Genomic DNA, 24,035 nt, shown 5'->3' with positions numbered 1-24,035 from the left:
TTTATTAGGAAAGCTGCCAGTATCCTCTTCTCCCCAGGACCTACCTTCTGAAAGTTTCTGCAGGGACCCCCATATTTAATCATCTGGTAGCATCTTGCTGCTGTGTGAGCATGTAATATTTGAATGTATCCATACGGTGGGCCCCCAAATTACATTCTACTGGTGGGCTTTAGGCACCCCAGTACGACACTGTTCTTTGATATGCTCCTTGACCCCTTCCCACTGGAAAAATTTGCCCTTGATCTAATATGGCAGTCAAACATGCCAGAATGTTTCAGAGAACTGGTGATAGAGCTTCACAACACAAGTGTGAACACAGCCTTCCTAAGAACAATAACATGGTGGATTTCATACATATGGTAATTCTAAAATTTAAAAACTTTAAAAACTTAGAAATAGCTGAAGTGACATTTTTATTTTTTATTCACCTACTGTAGCAAACCTACTGCTTTGGAGATTCAGTTTAAACACTAGGAAATCCTGTACATATTTTTGTGCCATGGAGTTCATATCTGGATGCATTCTGGTCTTAATATTTATATGAAAAACAAAAAAATATATATATACCATAATCAGCATTATGTGCGGTACAACAGGTATCCACTAAATGTTGTAACAGGTGGGTACTGTGCTGGAATGGAGCCTGATGTCAACCTGAGCCATACTTCCTGACCATAGTTCAGTTCTAACAAAGCATCTCCGGTCACCATCCTATCACTGTACATGCTACTGTTAATATTTTCAGACTGAAAAGCAAACTTGTCAATTCCATCAACTACTAAATAGCCAGAAACGCGATGACTGTATGATTCAATGGTAAACTTGAAGACATATACTCCAAGGTATGGCACAAGAAATTTTCCAGTGTTGGGTACATAAGAGGAGCCATAATTTACATATAAATTGTTGAATCGAATTGGTCCAGGAGATGTCATCCCATACGTGTGAGAAGCAGAAAAAGCCACCATTGGTGCATAACGGTACGATCCTTTTGAGAAATCTGTGGAAACATAGAGACATTCTGTTATTGAGACGTTCTTTCTTTTGATTCAAATAAATCAGATCAGAATATGAATTTTTGCAATGAAAGTGATGCATGATAATATATGCTAACCTTATCATAACTAGTCAAGAAATAAGTAGAGGTATTGTCCACAGCAACCAAGTTTTCAGATCTCATTTTGTTCAGAACCCATCGGAAAAATGAATGTAGCGATGAGGCAGGTTACTGTTAGAATCTGATCCCCATGTCTACTGTCTATCCCTTATGCTGGAAAATATGCTGCTAATGGAAAAAGATCTCATTTGAAGAAGAAACTGAGACTCAGATATTTGGGTTTAGCAAAAACATCTAACAGAACATAAGAAGAGAATGATTTTCACCTGGGTGAAAAGCTGGTTGTCACGGCGGGCGTGCACTCAGTATAACAGATAACGAACCAACCAGGCTCTGGGCGAGAGACAGGGGAAGGGTCACCTCCTAGCTAATCCCTGACCTCTTTCTCTGCACTGCTCAGCCCATCTACAGATCTTGAAGGTAGATCTGAGATGTCCCCGTGCCTAGGCTGACAAAACCCTGAATTCCCTGAGATGGTGAAGTGGGAAATAGGAGCAGCCTGCTCGCACAGAACCTGGATGAGATAGATGACACAAAACAACCAACTAGAAACAACACTTATCTTCCTGAGCTGGAGCAGACAGCCAACCTTCCTTCCTAGCTTCCAAGATCACAATGATGAATATAATCCGCTCAGGGCACTGGGCAGAGGAGCTATTTAAACTAATGACTCCACCCAGTGCACCTGATGAGGGGTGGATCCAGCACGACTCCAAAACAACACTAAACTCGTGCTGCAATCCTGGCCGACCTCCGCACATCGTCAGAGTGGGGCATGACAGTACCCCCCCTTCTACGGGTGACCTCCGGACACACTGGACCAACCTTATCCGGATGAGACCTATGAAAAGCCCTCACCAGTCGGCTGGCGTTGACATCCGACGCTGGAACCCACTTCCTCTCCTCAGGACCGTATCCCCTCCAGTGCACCAGGTACTGAAGGGAACCCCGAAGAACTCTCGAGTCGAGAATCCTGGAGTTCTCAAACTCCAAGTTTCCCTCGACTAGAACAGGAGGAGGAGGCAATGGCGATGGTTCCACCGGTCTCACATATTTTTTTAGTAAAGACCTGTGGAACACATCATGGATCCTCCAAGTCTGCGGAAGATCCAGCCGAAACGCCACAGGATTGATCACCGCAGAAATTTTATACGGACCAATAAATCTTGGACCCAGTTTCCAAGATGGGACTCTCAATTTGATATTTTTAGTGGACAACCACACCAGATCACCCACACACAGGTCCGGACCAGTCATACGTCTCTTGTCAGCCATTCGTTTATACCTCTCACCCATCCTCTCCAAATTCCCTTGAATCCTCCGCCAGATAGAGGATAAGGCAGAAGAGAATCTCTCCTCCTCTGGCATCCCAGAGGAACCAGACCCAGAGAAGGTACCAAACTGGGGATGGAAACCGTATGCGCCAAAAAATGGCGACTTACCCGTGGACTCCTGTCTACGGTTATTCAACGCAAATTCTGCTAAAGACAAGAATGAGGACCAGTCCTCCTGATTCTCAGCCACAAAGCACCTCAAGTAGGTCTCCAGGTTTTGATTAGTACGCTCCGTCTGACCATTCGACTGCGGATGAAAAGCCGAAGAGAATGAAAGTTGAATGCCAAGCCGAGAGCAGAACGCCCTCCAAAACCTGGAGACAAACTGTGTGCCCCTATCAGAGACCACGTCCGAGGGAATACCATGCAATTTCACAATATTATCCACAAAAATCTGTGCAAGAGTCTTAGCGTTAGGCAGACTAGTTAGTGGTATAAAGTGAGCCATCTTACTGAAACGGTCAACCACCACCAAAATCACTGTTCTCCCGGAGGAACTCGGCAGATCCGTAATAAAGTCCATAGACAAATGCGTCCAAGGACGAGATGGAATAGACAATGGAAGAAGTGAACCAGGCGGTCGAGTATGAACAACCTTTGACCGAGCGCAGGTTTCACAAGCTTTCACGTAATTCTCAATACTCTTATGCAACCCTGGCCACCAGAACCTCCGGGACACCAGATCACAGGTGGACTTACCACCAGGATGTCCAGCGAGAACAGTATCGTGATGTTCCTTGAACACCTTGTATCGTAGGCCCTCAGGAACAAACAACCTCCCTGGGGGACAAGAACCAGGAGCCCCCTCCTGGGCTCCCAACACCTCCATCTCCAATTCAGGGTACAGAGCGGAGACCACCACCCCATCCGCCAAAATTGGCGCCGGATCTTCTGAATCACCTCCCCCAGGAAAGCTGCGAGATAAGGCATCTGCCTTGACGTTCTTGACCCCTGGGCGAAAGGTAACCACGAAATTGAACCTGGTAAAAAACAGTGACCATCTGGCCTGCCTAGGGTTTAGACGCTTGACAGATTGCAGGTAAGCCAAATTCTTATGGTCAGTATACACCGTAACGGGGTGAGACGCCCCCTCCAACCAGTGGCGCCATTCCTCAAAGGCCAACTTGATAGCCAACAACTCTCTATCTCCAACATCATAATTCCTTTCGGCAACCGAGAGCTTCTTGGAGAAGAAGGCACACGGGACCCACTTGCCAGGAGATGAATCCTGTGACAGCACTGCCCCAACCCCCACCTCTGATGCATCAACCTCCACTACGAATGGTTGAGACACATCCGGCTGCACCAGAATGGGAGCGGACGCAAAACGCTCCTTAACAGCCGAAAAGGCCTGCAACGCCTCATCCGACCAGACAGAGACATCGGCCCCCTTCTTGGTCATATCAGTAAGAGGTTTTACTAGGGTAGAATAATTCGAAATAAATTTCCTATAATAATTTGTAAACCCTAAGAACCGCATCAAAGCTTTCTGATTCTCTGGTCGGTCCCACTCCAGAACCGCCCGGACCTTTTCGGGATCCATACGAAAACCGGAATCAGAAAGCATGTATCCCAAGAACGGAAGCTCTTGCACCGCAAACAAACATTTCTCCAATTTGGCATACAACTTATTCTCCCGAAGGATCGCCAAAACCTGTCTCACATGATCCTGATGGGTCTTCAGATCAGGAGAATAAATTAAAATGTCATCCAGGTAAACTACTACGAACCTCCCCACCAAGTGATGAAAAATGTTATTGACGAATCGCTGAAATACTGCTGGCGCGTTCGTCAACCCAAAAGGCATCACCAGGTTCTCAAAATAACCCTCGTGCGTATTGAAGGCCGTTTTCCACTCATCCCCCTCCTTGATCCTGATCAGATTGTAGGCTCTTCGCAAATCCAACTTGGAGAACACCTTGGCTCCAACAATCTGATCAAAAAGATCAGAGATCAAGGGCAGGGGATATGGATCCCGGACTGTAATACGGTTCAACTCCCGGAAATCCAAACACGGTCTCAGTGATCCATCTTTTTTCTTCACAAAGAACAAACCTACTGCCACTGGAGACTTAGATGGTCTAATATGACCCTTTGCCAAACTCTCGGCTACATACTTTTGCATGACCTCTCTTTCGGGTTGAGAGAGGTTGTAAAGCCGAGACTTTGGCAACTTAGCGCCAGGAATGAGATTAACTGGACAATCATAGTCCCGATGAGGGGGCAATTCCTGAGCCCCACCCTCCGAAAAGACATCCGCAAAATCCGAGAGATACGGAGGTAAAGCCGTAATGGACACTTCAGAAATAGATGTGACAAGACAATTATCCGAACAAAACTCGCTCCAACCAATGATTTGTCTCGCTTGCCAGTCTATAATTGGGTTATGTCTAGTCAACCATGGCAACCCCAAAACTATAGGAGCTGGCAAATCCTTCATGACAAAACAAGAAATAATTTCAGCATGTGAATCACCCACCCTTAAATGAATACCATGAACAATGTGAGTGAGACTCCTTTGAGAAAGAGGGGAAGAATCAATTGCAAAAACACGAATCTCGTTCTCTAACGTGCAAGTACTTAGTCCCAGGCCTTGAAGAAAAAGAAAGTCAATTAGGTTTACCCCAGCACCACAATCAAGGAATACATCAACAAACACATTTTTTGACTCTAGCGCCACCATAGCTGAAAGGAGAAAACGGGAACTGCAGGGAGCTTGCATACCTGTCTGCTCCACCACACCATTCATACTACCAAGTGTGAGGGAGTTTTTTTTTTTCTTTTTTCTTTTTCTCTTCCACCTGTGATTTAACATGAGGACAAGAAAAAATAAAATGACCCCTCTTTCCACAAACGTAACATAGTTTGTGCAATTACCTAAAGTCTCTACTATCAGAATGGCAAGAAATCTGACCCAATTGCATGGGTTCCTCCGCTACTCCAGAGTTATAAGCAATATCACCCTGGGCAGAAGAAGAAACAAAACCACACGCAGGAGGGATCCCCTGCACGGAGGGACCCTTACCCCTCTCTCGGATACGTCTATCCAACCGTATAGCCAAAGACAATGCATAAAGTATCCGGATACTCATGAAAAGCCAGGGCATCCTTCAACCTTTCAGATAACCCCTGACAAAACTGACTACGTAACGCGGGGTCGTTCCACCCCGACTCAGTAGCCCACCTCCTAAACTCTGTACAGTAACCCTCTGCAGTATGTTCACCCTGCAGTAAGTTACGCAATTTCGATTCTGCCATCGAGACCCGATCTGGGTCATCGTAAATCAATCCCAGGGCTTGGAAAAATTCCTCCACTGACCGGAGAGCCAGAGAACCGGGCGGCAGAGAAAAAGCCCAGGATTGAGCGTTCCCTTTAAGCAGAGACATGATGATACCAACCCTCTGATCCTCATTACCTGACGAAAATGGACGCAGTCGGAAGTACAATTTGCATGACTCTTTAAAGCAGAAAAAATCATCCGTACTCCCTGTAAATCTGTCGGGAAGAGCAACTTTAGGCTCCCCACCAATTTGACCTGTACCTGATGCCAGAAATCTCTGACACTGTGTGACCGTACTACGCAGATCCGCAACCTCTAGGGATAAACCCTGCATGCGGTCAACCAGTGCATCAATTGACGCCATCACAAAAGCGCTGAGTGATGGCAGTCACAGTATGGCGGATTATAATGTCACGGCGGGCGTGCACTCAGTATAACAGATAACGAACCAACCAGGCTCTGGGCGAGAGACAGGGGAAGGGTCACCTCCTAGCTAATCCCTGACCTCTTTCTCTGCACTGCTCAGCCCATCTACAGATCTTGAAGGTAGATCTGAGATGTCCCCGTGCCTAGGCTGACAAAACCCTGAATTCCCTGAGATGGTGAAGTGGGAAATAGGAGCAGCCTGCTCGCACAGAACCTGGATGAGATAGATGACACAAAACAACCAACTAGAAACAACACTTATCTTCCTGAGCTGGAGCAGACAGCCAACCTTCCTTCCTAGCTTCCAAGATCACAATGATGAATATAATCCGCTCAGGGCACTGGGCAGAGGAGCTATTTAAACTAATGACTCCACCCAGTGCACCTGATGAGGGGCGGATCCAGCACGACTCCAAAACAACACTAAACTCGTGCTGCAATCCTGGCCGACCTCCGCACATCGTCAGAGTGGGGCATGACACTGGTTACATGCATTTATGCCTGAAATACCATTACTGTTAATGGGAAGTTAGAGGTTTTGAGGCAGTTTTTTTTAACCATAGCCAGAAGCAGGTCCATAAAGAAGGAGGGTATAAAATATGTATTTGTCTGTGTTTGAATTCAAGAACTGCAACAAAAGCTGCATGTTTGAATTTAGCGAAAGACATACTTAAATAATGGAAAACTGAGTCGCAAAGCTTAACCACTTGCGGACCACCCATTGACTATATAGGTCCAGGTGGTCTGCATTTACCTCTGCAAGGATGTTTCCGAACATTCTTGCTAACCGTGCAGCTGCCGGCTTCCCATAGAGAAGGCAAACATTTATTTTTATTTTTTTACCATTCGTGCCTTCTCCATCACTGTGTATAGAGATCAGGCAGCGGCAATGCCTCTTTGTGCTATTACTTTGTGATAGTGCTATTAAAAAATGAAAAAAATAAAATGTGAAAACAAGAAAAATGAAAAGAGTAGAATTTAAAAAATGGAAATTACATTAGGCCCAAATTAGACTATGACCTTAAAGGGTTAATTCAAGGAATTTATCTACCTGGACTTGGGTGGTTGGAAATGATTTATTTTTTCTTCATCGTGAGGGAAAGTAATTTTCTAGGTGGTTCTGTTTTGATCAAATAGCTAAAGTTGAAAAATGTTAAATTGGATTGGCCTTAATGGTGTCAGACCTATGATCAGGGTGTCACTGACAATGATGACATGGAAACTCAGTGTTACGACAGTGGGTGTGGAACCAATGTGTTGTTAACCAACAGATTTTACTTTGGGCTCAATCTCTCAATCACCCTTTAACTCCTATACAACTATCAGGATTTTGCTGCAGAGGAACCACCAGGCCACTACCTCCTAAAGTCTTTGTGTGGTTAACAGCTGGCCCATGGAGGTCAGAGATACCGATGCAGGGTACCTGTGGGATCAGACAAAATTCTAGTAAGGGAAGGGCTGAACTCAGGGCAATCAGAGTATCTGCTTAGCAGTAAACAGACCATGGTCAGGGCAGGCAGTGACGGTCAATATGGAGTCAGGCATAGGTCAAGTCAGGCAGCAAAAGGTAGAAGAGGAGGGTACTTGCAGGCCGCAGCCTGCTTGGAGAGAAAGAGCAGGTCTGGCAGCCAGATCCGCCTAGAAGAAGGCAGAAGGAAGCGGGTACATAATTCCGGGTGAGGGAAGTGGGGCAGCAGCAGCGCACAGCAACCAATGTAACGCCCAGTATTTGCATCCTAATCCACTTTGTGCTAAAACCTATAGAAAAGCCTGGGGGTGTGAGGAAGCACTGCGAAACGTACGTCGAGGTTGTTCTGCCCCACCCAAACTCCTGGTCTGTATGCTTTATCTATGTGTAGTACCAGTTGTGCCTTATACAGTGGGATGCGAAAGTTTGGGCAACCTTGTTAATCGTCATGATTTTCCTGTATAAATCGTTGGTTGTTACGATAAAAAAATATCAGTTAAATATATCATATAAGAGACACACACAGTGATATTTGAGAAGTGAAATGAAGTTTATTGGATTTACAGAAAGTGTGCTATAATTGTTTAAACAAAATTAGGCAGGTGCATAAATTTGGGCACCACAAAAAAGAAATGAAATCAATATTTAGTAGATCCTCCTATTGCAGAAATGACAGCCTCTAAACGCTTCCTGTAGGTTCCAATGAGAGTCTGGATTCTGGTTGAAGGTATTTTGGACCATTCCTCTTTACAAAACATCTTTAGTTCATTCAGGTTTGATGGCTTCCGAGCATGGACAGCTCTCTTTAAGTCACACCACAGATTTTCAATTATATTCAGGTCTGGGGACTGAGATGGCCATTCCAGAACGTTGTACTTGTTCCTCTGCATAAATGCATTAGTGGATTTTGGGCAGTGTTTAGGGTCGTTGTCTTGTTGAAAGATCCAGCCCCGGCGCAGCTTCAGCTTTATCACTGATTCCTGGACATTGGTCTCCAGAATCTGCTGATACTGAGTGGAATCCATGCGTCCCTCAACTTTGAAAAGATTCCCAGTCCCTGCACTGGCCACACAGCCCCACAGCATGATGGAACCACCACCATATTTTACTGTAGGTAGCAGGTGTTTTTCTTGGAATGCTGTGTTCTTTTTCCTCCATGCATAACGCCCCTTGTTATGGCCAAATAACTCAATTTTAGTTTCATCAGTCTACAGCACCTTATTCCAAAATTAAGCTGGCTTGTTCAAATGTGCTTTAGCCCACCTCAAGCAGCACTTTTTGTGCTGTGGGCGGAGAAAAGGCTTCCTCTGCATCACTCTCGCATACAGCATCTCCTTGTGTAAAGTGCGCCGAATGGTTGAATGATGCACAGTGACTCCATCTGCAGCAAGATGATGTTGTGGGTCTTTGGTGCTGGTCTGTGGGTTGACTCTGACTGTTCTCACCATTCGTCGCTTCTGTCTATCCGAGATTTTTCTTGGTCTGCCACTTTGAGCCTTAACTTGAACTGAGCCTGTGGTCTTCCATTTCCTCAATATGTTCCTAACTGTGGAAACAGACAGCTGAAATCTCTGAGACAGCTTTCTGTATCCTTCCCCTAAACCATGATGGTGAACAATCTTTGTCTTCAGGTCATTTGAGAGTTGTTTTGAGACCCCCATGTTGCTACTCTTCAGAGAAAATTAAAAGAGGAGGGAAACTTACAATTGACCCCCTTAAATACTCTTTCTCATAATTGGATTCACCTGTGTATGTAGGTCAGGGGTCACTGTGCTTACCAAGCCAATTTGAGTTCCAATAATTAGTTCTAAAGGTTTTGGAATCAATAAAATGACAACAGTGCCCAAATTTATGCACCTGCCTAATTATATTTAAACAATTATAGCACACTTTCTGTAAATCCAATAAACTTCATTTCACTTCTCAAATATCACTGTGTGTGTCCACTATATGATATATTTAACTGAAATTTTTTATCGTAACAACCAACGATTTATACAGGAAAATCATGACGATTAACAAGGTTGCCCAAACTTTCACATCCCACTGTATATGTATTAATTGATGACTTTTTAGGCCCCTTTCACACGAGCGAGAATTCCATGCAGGTGCAATGCGTGATAAGAACCCACTTAAATGGGTCTGTGTACATGAGTGGTGGATTTCACGCATCACTTTTGCATTGCGTGAAAATCGCAGCATGTTCTATATTCTGCGATTTTCACGCACCATAGAAGTGAATGGGGTTGTGTGAAAATTTCACGGATGGTTGCCAAGCGATGTTGTTTGTAAACATTCCGTTTTTTATCACGCGTGTGCAAAACGCGGTAAATCGCATAGCAACCGCGTGATAAAAACGGAACAACTGAACGTGATCACAAACAAAACTGTATGGCTTTGTTTGCTAAATCGTGCAGTATTCACTGAACGCATCCGCAATGCATCCGGACACGCTCGTCTGCAAGGGGCCTTAGCCTTTGTTAGGGAGCCATTTCAAATCTTTCCTGTGATTTTTAGTGGTGACTGCCCACTTCAGTGATCTTTTTTCTAAGATTATATATATTATTATGATACATATGCTGGACTACATTTCGATATGGATTTCCATTAGTGTTGATCGAGCACCAAAGTGCTCGTGTGCTGTGGCCGAACACATCGGTATGCTCAAGTGCTTTACCAAGCATATTGAAAGTCAATGGGATAACCCCAGGAACCCCCTGCTCAGAAGAGAAGAGGGTGTCTGGTTCACAAAAAAAGGTTAGAAATTGATGGAAACCCCATCAAAATGGTTTGGAAACAGCATTAAGAGGATGGCTGGATGCGTCTTGGACTCCTATTATCTTTGACATACAATAGACAACCACACAAAGGCTATAAGCCAACAAGCTATCCATGAGACAGATAACAGTCAGCATACCTTACAATGGCAGCCTTGTGCACTATGAGACATTACAAACCAGCTCTCATGTGACTGAGAGCCAGTAAGCCTCAAAGTTGCTTCATATCTGTTGGATGGCTTGGGTGGACCTGCGAACCTAGATCATTATCATTAGGGTGACAAAAAGTTTTCTAATTGTCCTAACATAATATTCAATAACCTTTCTATACAATTTTGTCATGTAAAAACTCATTTGCATAAACATGGGCATATGGGAAAGACATGCAAATGAGCAGAATCTGTCTTGTTTTTCAGCTGAAAAACCATTTGCATGGAAAATTCATGATCTACACTACTCATGAACAGCGCCATCTATTGGATTCATAGTCTTGTCATAAGACTATGAAACCAATAGATGGCGCTGTTCATGAGTCATAGTATATCACTTTGCGAGGCTTACATAATAGAAACCACCCAAATATGACCCCATTCTAGAAACTACACCCCTCAAGATATTCAAAACTAATTTTACAAATGTCGTTAACCCTTTAGGTGTTCCACAAGAATTAATGGAAAATAGAGATCAAATTTCAAAATTGCACTTTTTTGGCAGATTTTCCATTTTAATATTTTTTTTCCAGTTACAAAGCAAGGGTTAACAGCCAAACAAAACTAAATATTTATGGCCCTGATTCTGTAGTTTACAGAAACACCCCATATGTGGTTGTAAACCACTGTACGGGCACACTGCAGAGCGCAGAAGGAAAGGAATGCCATACGGTTTTTGGAAGGCAGGTTTTGCTGGACTGTTTTTTTTTACACCATGTCCCATTTGAAGCCCCCCTGATGCACCCCTAGAGTAGAAACTCCATAAAGGGACCCCATCTAAGAAACTACACCCCTCAAGGTATTAAAAACTGATTTTACAAACATCGTTAACCCTTTAGGTGTTCCACAAGAGTTATTGGCAAATGGAGATGAAATTTTAGAATTAAAAATGTTTGGCAAATTTTCCATTTTAATCCATTTTTGCAGTAACAAAGCAAGGGTTAACAGCCAAACAAAACTCAATATTTATTGCCCGGATTCTGTAGTTTACAGAAACACCTCATATGTGGTCGTAAACTGCTGTACGGGTACACGGTAGGGCGCAGAAGGAAAGGAATGGCATACGGTTTTTGGAAGCCAGATTTTGCTGGACTGTTTTTTTTTACACCATGTCCCATTTGAAGCCCCCCTGATGCACCCCTAGAGTAGAAACTCCATAAAAGTGACCCCATCTAAGAAACTACACCCCTTAAGGTATTCAAAACTGATTTTTACAAACTTTGTTAACTCTTTAGGTGATCCACAAGAATTAATGGAAAATAGAGATACAATTTCAAAATGTCACTTTTTTGGCAGATTTTCCATTTTAATATTTTTTTTCCAGTTACAAAACAAGGGTTAACAGCCAAACAAAACTCAATATTTATGGCCCTGACTCTGTAGTTTACAGAAACACCCCATATGTGGTTGTAAACTGCTGTACGGGCACACGGTAGGGCGCAGAAGGAAAGGAGTGCCATACGGTTTTTGCAAGGCAGATTTTGCTGGACCGGTTTTTTTGACACCATGTCCCATTTGAAGCCCCCCCCCCCTAGAGTAGAAACTCAAGAAATAGCTGTTTTGGCACAGTTTTTATTTTTTGTTATTAACAACATTTATCTGACAGGTTAGATCATGTGATATTTTTATAGAGCAAGTTATTACGGACGCTGTAATACCTAATATGTATACTTTTTTTTTTATGTAAGTTTAACACAATGATTTTATTTTTGAAGCCAAAAAAATCATGTTTTAGTGTTTCCATAGTCTGAGAGCCATAAATTTTTTTCAGTTTTTGGGCGATTATTTTGGGTAGGGTATGATTTTTGCGGGATGAGATGACGGTTTTATTGGCACTATTTTGGGGTGCATGTGACTTTTTGATCGCTTGCTATTACACTTTTTGTGATGTAAGGTGACCAAAAATAGTTTATTTAGCACAGTTTTTATTTTCAATATTTTACGGTGTTCATCTGAGGGGTTAGGTCATGGGATATTTTTATAGAGCCGGTCAATACGGATGCGACGATACCTAATATGTATACATTTTTTTATTTATGTAAGTTTTACACAATAATATCATTTAAAAAAAATAAAAATCATGTTTTACTGTCTCCATATTCTGAGAGCCATAGTTTGTTCAGTTTTTGGGCGATTATCTTAGGTAGGGTCTCACTTTTTGCGGGATGAGATGACGGTGTGATTGGCACTATTTTGGGGTGCGTGTGACTTTTTGATCGCTTGCTATTACACTTTTTGTGATGTAAGGTGACAAAAAATTGCTTTTTTATGCCGTTTTTATTTGAAAAAAATTACGGTATTCGCCTGAGATGTTAAGTCATGTGATATTTTTATAGATAAAGTTATTACGGACGCTGTAAAACCTAATATGTATACATTTTTGATTTATGTAAGTTTTACACAATAATATCATTCTTGAAGCAAAAAAAAAAATCATGTTTTAGTGTTTCCATATTCTGAGAGCCATAGTTTTTTCAGTTTTTGGGTGATCATCTTAGGTAGGGTCTCATTTTTTGCGGGATGAGATGATGGTTTGATTGGCACTATTTTGGGGTGCATATGACTTTTTGATCGCTTGCTATTACACTTTTTGTGATGTAAGGTGACAAAAAATTGTTTATTTCGCACAGTTTTTATTTTTTTACGGTGTTCATCTGAGGGGTTAGGTCATGTGATATTTTTATAGAGTCGGTCCATACGGACGTGGCCATACCTTATATGTATACTTTTTATTTATTTATGTAAGTTTTACATAATAACAGTTTTTTTAAAACCAAAAAAATGATGTTTTAGTGTCTCCATATTATGAGCCATAGTTTTTTTATTTTTTGGGCGATTGTCTCAAGTAGGGGCTCATTTTTTGTGGGATGAGGTGACGGTTAGATTAGTACTATTTTGGTGGGCAAACGCCTTTTTTATCGCTTGCTGTTGTACTTTTTGTACGGTGTTCATCTGAGGGGTTAGGTCATTTATAGAGCCAGTCGATATGGACGTGGCGATACCTAATATGTATACTTTTTTTTTTCCCCTATTTTTTACCATTTTTTTTTTTCACTTTATTTGAGGAAAATTACGTTTTTGTTTATTTTTACTTGCAACTTTAAATTTTTGTGGGGAAAACTTTTTTTTAAACTTTTTTTTCACTTTATTTTTTCACTTTGGGACTTCAACTTTTGGGGGTCTAATCCCTTTACAATGCATTCCAATACTTCTGTATTGGAATGCATTGGCTGTATGAGTAATAGTGAGTATTACTCATACAGCTTCCGGCCTGTGAGATCCAGGGGGCTGGATCTCACAGGCTCGTCACCGGAAGGCAGCGCAGATGCCTAAGGAAGGCATTCCATGCCATCGTGTCCCCCCTTCAGCCGCATGGGGACCCGATGGCACGCCCGATCACCGCCGCAACCACAGGTAAAAGCCGCAAACCCCCCCCCCCCCCCCCCCCGCATTTAGCCAAGGTGCCTGCTTAATGATTTGAGCAGGCACCGGGCGGCGGTGATCGGAACTATACATGACGTACCGGTATGTCATGTGTCCTTAAGTACCAGGACAACATGCCGTACCGTTACGTCATGTGTCCTGAAGAGGTTTAATCACACCAATGCATCTACAACGAAAAAGGCAACTTTATTTATTTTCATTAAAATGTTTTACTGTTTTACAGTATTTCTATAGCTGCTAAGCAGAATTAGGTTTCTCTGCAAGCCTTGTGTAGTCTGACCCTAGGTTCATGCTCAATTCCATTCTTTTGTTATTCCCTCCATATAAACAGGAGGACATACGGAATGCAGTATGACTGTAATATCAGACTTCCCCTGCCAGCTTGGGATCTAGTGATCACCAGTCAGTGTGGTTTACTATAAGTACAGTGACTGAGTCACACCACACAAAAACAAAAGTTTTAGATTTTAGAAAAACTGACTTTTCTAAAATTAGATTAGTGGTATACGAGTCCCTATCAGACTGGAACAGTTTAATTGGAGTCCAGGAGAAATGGGACTACTTAAAAGTGGCACTATTGAAGGCAACAGAAGATTGCATTAGGCTTGTCAGTAAAAGCAAAAAAAGGAAGAGACCACTGTGGTACTCAGCAGAAGTGGCCAAAATCATTAAAAACAAAAAGATAGCATTTAGGAATTATAAAAAAAAAAAAAACACGAGGATGACAGACAAATTTATAAGATTAGGCAGAGAGAGGCCAAACAAGTTATAAAAGCTTCTAAAGCACAGGCAGAAGAGAAATTAGCTCAGTCAGGGAAAAAAGGCGATAAGGCATTCTACAGATACATAAATGAAAAAAGGAAACTAAAACAAGGACTTACCAAATTAAAAACTAAAGAAGGAAGGTATATGGAAGAAGATAAAGAACTAGCTGACTGTCTCAATGAATACTTCTGTTCAGTTTTTACAAAGGAAAATGAAGGAGAAGGACCTCAGTTGGGAAAGAAGACTAATGAATCTTTTGACGCATGTGTCTTTACAGAGGAAGAGGTTCTAAGTCAACTGTCTAAAATTAATACAAATAAGTCACAGGGGCCTGATGGGATACACCCAAAGCTATTAAAAGAGCTCAGCGGTGAACTAGCAAAACCATTAACAGATTTATTTAACCAATCACTGGCAACAGGAGTCGTCCCAGAAGATTGGAAATTAGCAAATGTTGTGCCCATTCACAAGAAAGGTAGTAGGGAGGAATCGGGCAACTATAGGCCAGTAAGCCTGACATCAATAGTGGGGAAATTAATGGAAACCATACTTAAGGAGAGGATTGTGGACCATCTAAAATCCCATGGATTGAAAGATAAAAAACAGCATGGGTTTACTTCAGGGAGATCATGTCAAACTAATCTTATTGATTTTTTTGATTGGGTGACTAAAATAATAGATGGAGGAGGTGCAGTAGACATCGCTTATCTAGACTTTAGTAAGGCTTTTGATACTGTCCCACATAGAAGGCTTATCAATAAAGTGCAGTCATTGGGCTTGGACTCCCATATTGTTGAATGGATTAGGCAGTGGCTGAGGGACAGGCAACAGAGGGTTGTAGTCAATGGAGTATATTCAGACCAAGGTCTTGTTACCAGTGGGGTACCTCAGGGATCTGTTCTGGGACCCATATTGTTTAATATCTTTATCAGCGAAATTGCAGAAGGCCTCAATGGTAAGGTGTGTCTTTTTGTTGATGACACAAAGATTTGTAACAGGGTTTATGTTCCTGGAGGAATACACCAAATGGAAAAGGACTTAGGAAAACTAGAGGAATGGTCAAAAATCTGGCAACTAAAATTTAATGTTGATAAGTGCAAGATAATGCACCTGGGACGTAAAAACCCAAGAGCAGAATATAAAATCAGTGATACAGTCCTAACCTCAGTATCTGAGGAAAGGGATTTAGGGATCATTATTTCAGAAGACTTAAAGGTAGGCAGACAATGTCACAGAGCAGCAGGAAATGCTAGCAGAATGCTTGGGTGTATAGCAAGAGGAATTACCAGTAGAAAGAGGGAGGTGCTCATGCCACTCTACAGAGCACTAGTGAGACCTCATTTGGAGTATTGCGCTCAGTACTGGAGACCATATCTCCAGAAGGATATTGATACTTTGGAGAGAGTTCAGAGAAAAGCTACTAAACTGGTACATGGATTGCAGGATAAAACTTACCAGGAAAGATTAAAGGACCTTAACATGTATAGCTTGGAAGAAAGACGAGACAGAGGGGATATGATAGAAACTTTTAAATACATAAAGGGAATCAACAAGGTAAAAGAGGAAATAATATTTAAAAGAAGAAAAACTGCTACAAGAGGACATAGTTTTAAATTAGAGGGGCAAAGGTTTAAAAGTAATATCAGGAAGTATTACTTTACTGAGAGAGTAGTGGATGCATGGAATAGCCTTCCTGCAGAAGTGGCAGCTGCAAATACAGTGGAGGAGTTTAAGCATGCATGGGATAGGCATAAGGCCATCCTTCATATAAGATAGGGCCAGGGGCTATCCATAGTATTTAGTATATTGGGCAGACTAGATGGGCCAAATGGTTCTTATCTGCCCACACATTCTATGTTTCTATGTTTCTATACACAGAGTATATTTGTTGTCTGTCACCATGGAGTAAAAGAGGTCTGCATAGGCACATACAGGCATAAAAACAGTAACAATTTTTTAATTACTAATTGCTTAATTCTGGAGGAAACATACTTTTAATACATATGCAAATGAACAGTTGAGTGCAACCTAGGTGGGTCCAAGTCACTCTGTTTACCCTTGCTCTTCTGCCTTCCCCTGCCAGCCCATCCTTCTCCTTTTTTTTTTTGTGATAAGGCCAGGTTCCTACATAGTCATCTTGCATGGCCCTGTCAAACATGAAGGACAAGGAGGGGCTGGTAGAGGAAGTAGGAGCAAGGGTGCACTTAATTGCTAATTTGCATATGTATTAAAATAACTTTTTCTTCCGAATGAATCAATAGATCACTAAGTAAAATGTATTTAATACATTCAGCTGAGCTAACTCTGCAAGGCACAGCACTGGTTTATAAGTGAATTTCCTGGTGACATATTCCATTAAGGCCTCTTTCACACGAGCGTGTCCGGATAAGGTCCGGATGCGTTGCGGCAAACCCGCGCGAGTAGATACCCAATTGCAGTCAGTTTTGACTGCGATTGCGTTCCGTTGTTCAGTTTTTATCGCGCGAGTGCAATGTGTTTTGCACGCGCGTGATAAAAAACTGAATGTGGTACCCAGACGCGAACTTCTTCACAGAAGTTCGGGTTTGGGTTAGGTGTTGTGTAGATTGTATTATATTCCCTTATAACATGGTTATAAGGGGAAATAATTGCATTCTGAATACAGAATGCATAGTACAATAGGGCTGGAGGGGTTAGAAAAAAATAAAAAATAATTTAACTCATAATTGTTCGCGCAGCCGGCATCTCTTCTGTCTTCTTCTTTGAGGAATAGGACCGTTGATGACGTCACTACACTCATCACATGGTCCGTCACATGATCCATCACCATGGTAAAAGATCATGTGATGGACCATGTGATGAATGAATGAATGAAGGAATGAATGAATGAATAACTTATATAGCGCTACAATTGCAAACTAAATCGCCTCAAGGCGCTTTTGCAGCCCTTGACCGCCTGTGCTTTCAGAAGAGGTGGGTCTTGAGCTTCTTCCTGAAGGCTAGATGGTTTTCTTCTGAGCGGATCTCCGCAGGGAGAGTGTTCCATAGCCTGGTCCTTGGACTGCGAATGTTCGTTCGCCTTTTGATTTGTAGCGGGTCTTGGGGATATGGAGGAGGTTCTGGTTAGCTGACCGGAGGGGGCGACCTGGGTTGTAGTGCTTTATTTTTTCGCAGAGGTATTGGGGTGCTTTCCCTTGTGTACATTTATGGGTGAGGCAGAGGGTCTTGAATTTGATCCGATCCTTCACGGGTAGCCAATGGAGGGTCTTCAAGGACGAAGTAATAGATTCCCAGTTTTTTTTTCCAGTTATCAGTCTGGCGGCTGTGTTCTGGACAACTTGTAAACGTGAAATTTGATATTTTGGAAGTCCTAGATAAAGGGAGTTTGCGTAGTCCAGTCGGGAATTGATGTTTATTCAAACTACTGCTGCTGCGTCTCCTTCAGGGATGAAGGGAATGAGTCTGCGCAGCAAGCGAAGAAGATGATGGGATCCACTGACTACTGTTCCTATTTGTGCATCCATTGTCATGTCTAAGTCAAAGATGACTCCAAGGTTTTTGACTTTGGTGCTGGGAGTAATGGTTTGTCCGAGGATGGTGGGTGGCGTGCATGTCATGCTAGAGTTTTTGTTTCGGTTTGCATGAAGGAAGAGGAGTTCTGTTTTGGAACCATTGAGTTTGAGAGAGCTCTCAGTCATCCACTCGTCGATCAATGAGAGGCAGATTTCCAGGGCGTGGTATTGATCTTTTTTGTTGGTAATGCGTAAGTAAAGTTGGGTGTCATCAGCGTAGGAATGATAGAGCAGATCCTGGTTGCTGATGATTTTGAGGAGTGGTCGGAGGTAGATGTTGAAGAGCACAGGCGACAGGGGTGATCCTTGAGGGACTCCGCATGTGATTTTACGTGCTTCTGAGGTGAAGGCTCCTAGTTTCACTTTCTGGGATCGGTTCTCCAAGAAGGATGCGAACCAGGGTAGATCCGAGTCTGCGACTCCGGCTACTTCTGGGAGACGAGTGAGCAGGGTTTGATGATTTACTGTGTTGAAAGCTGCGCTGAGGTCCAGCAGCACCAGGAGGCATGATTCTCCTTCATCTGCTGCTTCGAGGGCATCATCCCAGATTTTGAGGAGCACCGTTTCTGTCCCGTGGCCAGGGCGGAATCCAGATTGAAGTGGGTCCAAGAGTTTGTGGGTGTCCAAATGGGGTTGTAGCTGTTGTACTACTGCTTTCTCGATAATCTTGGAGATGGTGTTGAGGCTTGTAATCGGTCTGCAGTAATTTGGGTCTTTGGGGTCGTGATTGGGCTTCTTTAGGAGGGGGGGGGTGATGTCATCAAAGGTCCTATTCCTCAAAGAAGAAGACAGAAGAGATGCCGGCTGCGCGAACAAGTGGATTAAGGCGAGTTAAATTATTTTTATTAATTTTTTTACCCCTCCAGCTCTATTGTACTATGCATTCTGTATTCAGAATGCTATTATTTTCCCTTATAGCCATGTTATAAAGGAAAATAATAAAGATCTGGTCACCATCCCGATCGTCTCCTAGCAACCGTGTGTGAAAATCACACCGCACCCGCACTTGCTTGCGGATGCTTGCGATTTTCACGCAGCCCCATTTACTTCTATGGGGCCTGCGCTGCGTGAAAAACGCACAATATAGAACATGCTGCGATTTTCACATAACGTAAAAGTGATGCGTGAAAATCACCGCTCATGTGCACAGCCCCATAGAAATGAATGGGTCCGGATTCAGTGTGGGTGTAATGCGTTCACCTCACGCATTGCACCCGCGTGGAAATCTCGCCCGTGTGAACTCAGCCTAAGACTACACTGCGTGCAGAATTATTAGGCAAATGAGTATTTTGACCACATCATCCTCTTTATGCATGTTGTCTTACTCCAAGCTGTATAGGCTCGAAAGCCTACTACCAATTAAGCATATTAGGTGATGTGCATCTCTGTAATGAGAAGGGGTGTGGTCTAATGACATCAACACCCTATATTAGGTGTGCATAATTATTAGGCAACTTCCTTTCCTTTGGCAAAATGGGTCAAAAGAAGGACTTGACAGGCTCAGAAAAGTAAAAAATAGTGAGATATCTTGCAGAGGGATGCAGCACTCTTAAAATTGCAAAGCTTCTGAAGCATGATCATCGAACAATCAAGCGTTTCATTCAAAATAGTCAACAGGGTCGCAAGAAGCGTGTGGAAAAACCAAGGCGCAAAATAACTGCCCATGAACTGAGAAAAGTCAAGCGTGCAGCTGCCAAGATGCCACTTGCCACCAGTTTGGCCATATTTCAGAGCTGCAACATCACTGGAGTGCCCAAAAGCACAAGGTGTGCAATACTCAGAGACATGGCCAAGGTAAGAAAGGCTGAAAGACGACCACCACTGAACAAGACACACAAGCTGAAACGTCAAGACTGGGCCAAGAAATATCTCAAGACTGATTTTTCTAAGGTTTTATGGACTGATGAAATGAGAGTGAGTCTTGATGTGCCAGATGGATGGGCCCGTGGCTGGATTGGTAAAGGGCAGAGAGCTCCAGTCCGACTCAGACGCCAGCAAGGTGGAGGTGGAGTACTGGTTTGGGCTGGTATCATGAAAGATGAGCTTGTGGGGCCTTTTCGGGTTGAGGATGGAGTCAAGCTCAACTCCCAGTCCTACTGCCAGTTTCTGGAAGACACCTTCTTCAAGCAGTGGTACAAGAAGAAGTCAGCATCCTTCAAGAAAAACATGATTTTCATGCAGGACAATGCTCCATCACACGCGTCCAAGTACTCCACAGCGTGGCTGGCAAGAAAGGGTATAAAAGAAGAAAATCTAATGACATGGCCTCTTTGTTCACCTGATCTGAACCCCATTGAGAACCTGTGGTCCATCATCAAATGTGAGATTTACAAGGAGGGAAAACAGTACACCTCTCTGAACAGTGTCTGGGAGGCTGTGGTTGCTGCTGCACGCAATGTTGATGGTGAACAGATCAAAACACTGACAGAATCCATGGATGGCAGGCTTTTGAGTGTCCTTGCAAAGAAAGGTGGCTATATTGGTCACTGATTTGTTTTTGTTTTGTTTTTGAATGTCAGAAATGTATATTTGTGAATGTTGAGATGTTATATTGGTTTCACTGGTAAAAATAAATAATTGAAATGGGTATATATTTGTTTTTTGTTAAGTTGCCTAATAATTATGCACAGTAATAGTCACCTGCACACACAGATATCCCCCTAAAATAGCTAAAACTAAAAACAAACTAAAAACTACTTCCAAAAATATTCAGCTTTGATATTAATGAGCTTTTTGGGTTCATTGAGAACATGGTTGTTGTTCAATAATAAAATTAATCCTCAAAAATACAACTTGCCTAATAATTCTGCACTCCCTGTATTTATAAATTTGTCTTATTTTTTAGTTTAGAAACATTAGCCAAAAATTGTTGTGGAGGTCTACATGGCCTTTACATTCCCGTTTCTATTAGGCAAATATGTGTTTAAAGGGGTTGTCTCACTTCAGTAAATGGCATTTATCATGTAGTGGAAGTTGATACAAGACACTTACAAATGTATTGTGATTGCACATATTGCTTCCTTTGCAGGCTATTTAAATTTTTTCCATCAAATTGTACACTTTTCATTTCAGTGGTTACGACCGCCCTGTACACCAGCAGCGGTGGCCAGCACTTTTTCCTATAGTGTGCAAGCACGGCCACCACTGTTGGATTGTAGGGTGGTTGTAATTATGGAAACGAGCAGTCTATAATGGTATGGGAAAATGATTCAACCCAGCAAAGGAGGTACTATGATAATCACAATACATTTGTAAGTGCCTTGTATTAACTTTCGCTCCATGAAAAATTATATTTGCTGAAGTGAGACAACTCCTTTAAGGCTAGTTTCACACTAGCGACAGCCTTTTCCGGCATGCTGTTCCAGCAGGCGAACAGCCTGCCGAATCCGTGCTGCCGCTAGTGCACGCATGCTGCCGGAGGTCAGCTCCGGCCCCATTCACTATAATGGGGGTGGGCCAGAGTTCCGGCAGCAGCACGGCAAACATGCCGAGAGGCGGCCGGAATAAAACTACGACATGACGGAGAAAGCTGCCGCTAGTGTGAAAGTAGCCTAACTCCCTGATGTCTGAGGGTGTAGGTGAGATTGAATTCAACATTTTTTGTGAGGAGGGGTTATTCACAGCTGGTGTCAAATTTGATGCTGCTAAGTTTAAATTCTGTGATGTCTAGGAGAAGAAATGAAAGTGGGTTAACTACACTGGTCAATGGTAAGGAGTTCAGTGAGGTGAGGGAACAGACCCTGTACTCTAGTGCCATTAGGGAGTGTTAACTCTATGGTTGACAAAGTAAAGAGGTTCTATTAGGAAGGAGGGTGATTTAGTTCTCTGAACAATGGTGTGAAGGTTTAAATTTTAATTATGTCCAGTGTGGAGGCATTGGTGTTAAAGTCTCTAGTGTTCAATAGTCATGCATGGGATTCAGCCGTTTCCCTTCGGTTCTCCGGATCTGGTTGTTAAAATTACAGCCGGATCGGAGAACCATGTTACTGGCTGAGTACTGACCCGGTGCTCTGGTGGCGGCAGCTGGTGATGAGCGCTTCCATTGTGGAGGCACTCATCTCCCTACATTCATCTGTATCGCTGTCCTCAGGACAGCGATACAGATGAACACTGCAGCAGGGCAAGGGAGAGGCGCCTATCAAAGGCCGGTGCAGGCGCCGCAATGACATAATCATGTCCACCTGAGCCAGGCTTCATAGTGTGCAGGACACATGCTGGAAGAGGCCTGCATCACATTGCTGCCAGTGTGGAGGTGAGTATAAGTGTTTTTTTTTTGTTTTTTTTTGCCACAGTGGCGCACTATGGGGGCATTTATACTGGCACATCTGGGGGCATCTACTAGGGGCATTTTTAGTGGAACATCTGGGGGCATCTACTGGGTGCATTTATACTGGCACATCATGGGGACATCTACTGGGGGCATTTACACTGGCACATCATGGGGGCACCTACTGGGGCATTTATACTGGCACTTCATGGGGAAGCTATGGGGGCATTTATACTGGCACATCATGAGGGACACTATGGGGGCTTTGCACGCCTCTGATAGTTTTGCTCCTTGGGCTTGTTAAAAGTTGGGTGGTATGTGTGTGTATCGTATATATGGTGTATTTATGTATGTGTACCATTTATATGTTTATGTGTATGTGTGTTTGATATGTATTGTGTATGTATATATAAACATGTGTCGTGACGTTGCATGCCTGCCATTGAGTAGGAACCTGTTGTTAAAAATTTGAATCCCACCCCTGTCAACAGTGAGGGAGTGTATACATTCCCTGTTCTGTGTCTAGTCTGGCAAGGAGTTTCAACTGTTTGCTAGCTGTTGACAGTGGAGTGAGAAGAAATCTACTTCACTGTCAGTTGGTGATCCTCCAATCCATCAACTGCTGATTTTTCTATATAAGAAACAACTTGAGGAAATCCTCTTTGTTCAATAACCAAATACTGAACTGTCTCTAATGAACTTGTGCCTTTAATTAATCTATCCTTTCTGTGCTCATCTTTCTTGTTCATAGCATGTACAGTATGTACAAACAGGGTTAGAAATAGATAAATGAATACTTGCCTAAAGACTGAGTATTGTCATCCGACATCTTCAGACTGCAATTCACTCCTCCAAAAGGATGACGACAGGCGCATGTAAAGCCTTTTAGGTCATTAATGCAGGTTCCACCGTTTAAACAAGGTCCACTGTTGCAACTTAAATATGCATCTATTAAGAGAAATAGCTAGATGAAATGTCTTGGAGTGTAATTGAATAGCGTCCTACAATTTAGTTTTTTTAAACAAAAAAATACAATATTCAAAACATCTTAAAATTTTTGATGAATGATCTGAAATTGAATTCTGAATGCTAAATAGATAATATGGTTAAGATATGGAAAGTAATGCCAGAATCAGGTCTTATGCACATTTGAGACATGTCCTCCCTCCTGCATTCAATGTGTGCTGCATGGTGCTCTGTGAAGTCTCTCATATGGCAGTTATTTGTATAGGGGTTACTTACAGAAGCATTGCTTTTAGGGTAGAGCAGCTCTAAAATATGGCATCCAACGAGCATCCCCCATTTTTTATGTATCTCCTATTCTAAAGTATCCAGAGTTAGAGCCCTGTGACCTATAGAAATGGTCAAGGAACACTGTGGCAACTTCTAATATTTT

General features: G+C 42.7%; 1 protein-coding gene across 1 annotated transcript in view; it reads right to left on the bottom strand.

The window, feature by feature from the left end:
* Positions 1-268: 268 nt before the first annotated feature.
* Positions 269-24,035, bottom strand: part of MMRN1 (multimerin 1) — a 189,878-nt gene continuing 166,111 nt past the window's right edge. Inside the window, exons 7-8 of the mRNA XM_040418156.1 lie at positions 23,441-23,587; positions 269-1,000 (exon numbers count right to left, since the gene is read on the bottom strand). Coding sequence (XP_040274090.1) covers positions 579-1,000; positions 23,441-23,587 — 569 coding nt within the window. The 3' untranslated portion in view covers positions 269-578. The remainder of the gene's footprint in view (positions 1,001-23,440; positions 23,588-24,035) is intronic.

This window comes from Bufo bufo, chromosome 2 (genome assembly GCF_905171765.1).
Source record: "Bufo bufo chromosome 2, aBufBuf1.1, whole genome shotgun sequence".
NCBI lineage: Eukaryota > Metazoa > Chordata > Amphibia > Anura > Bufonidae > Bufo > Bufo bufo.
Note: the sequence above shows the minus strand (reverse complement) of the source record. Positions and strands in the feature narration are given on the sequence as shown.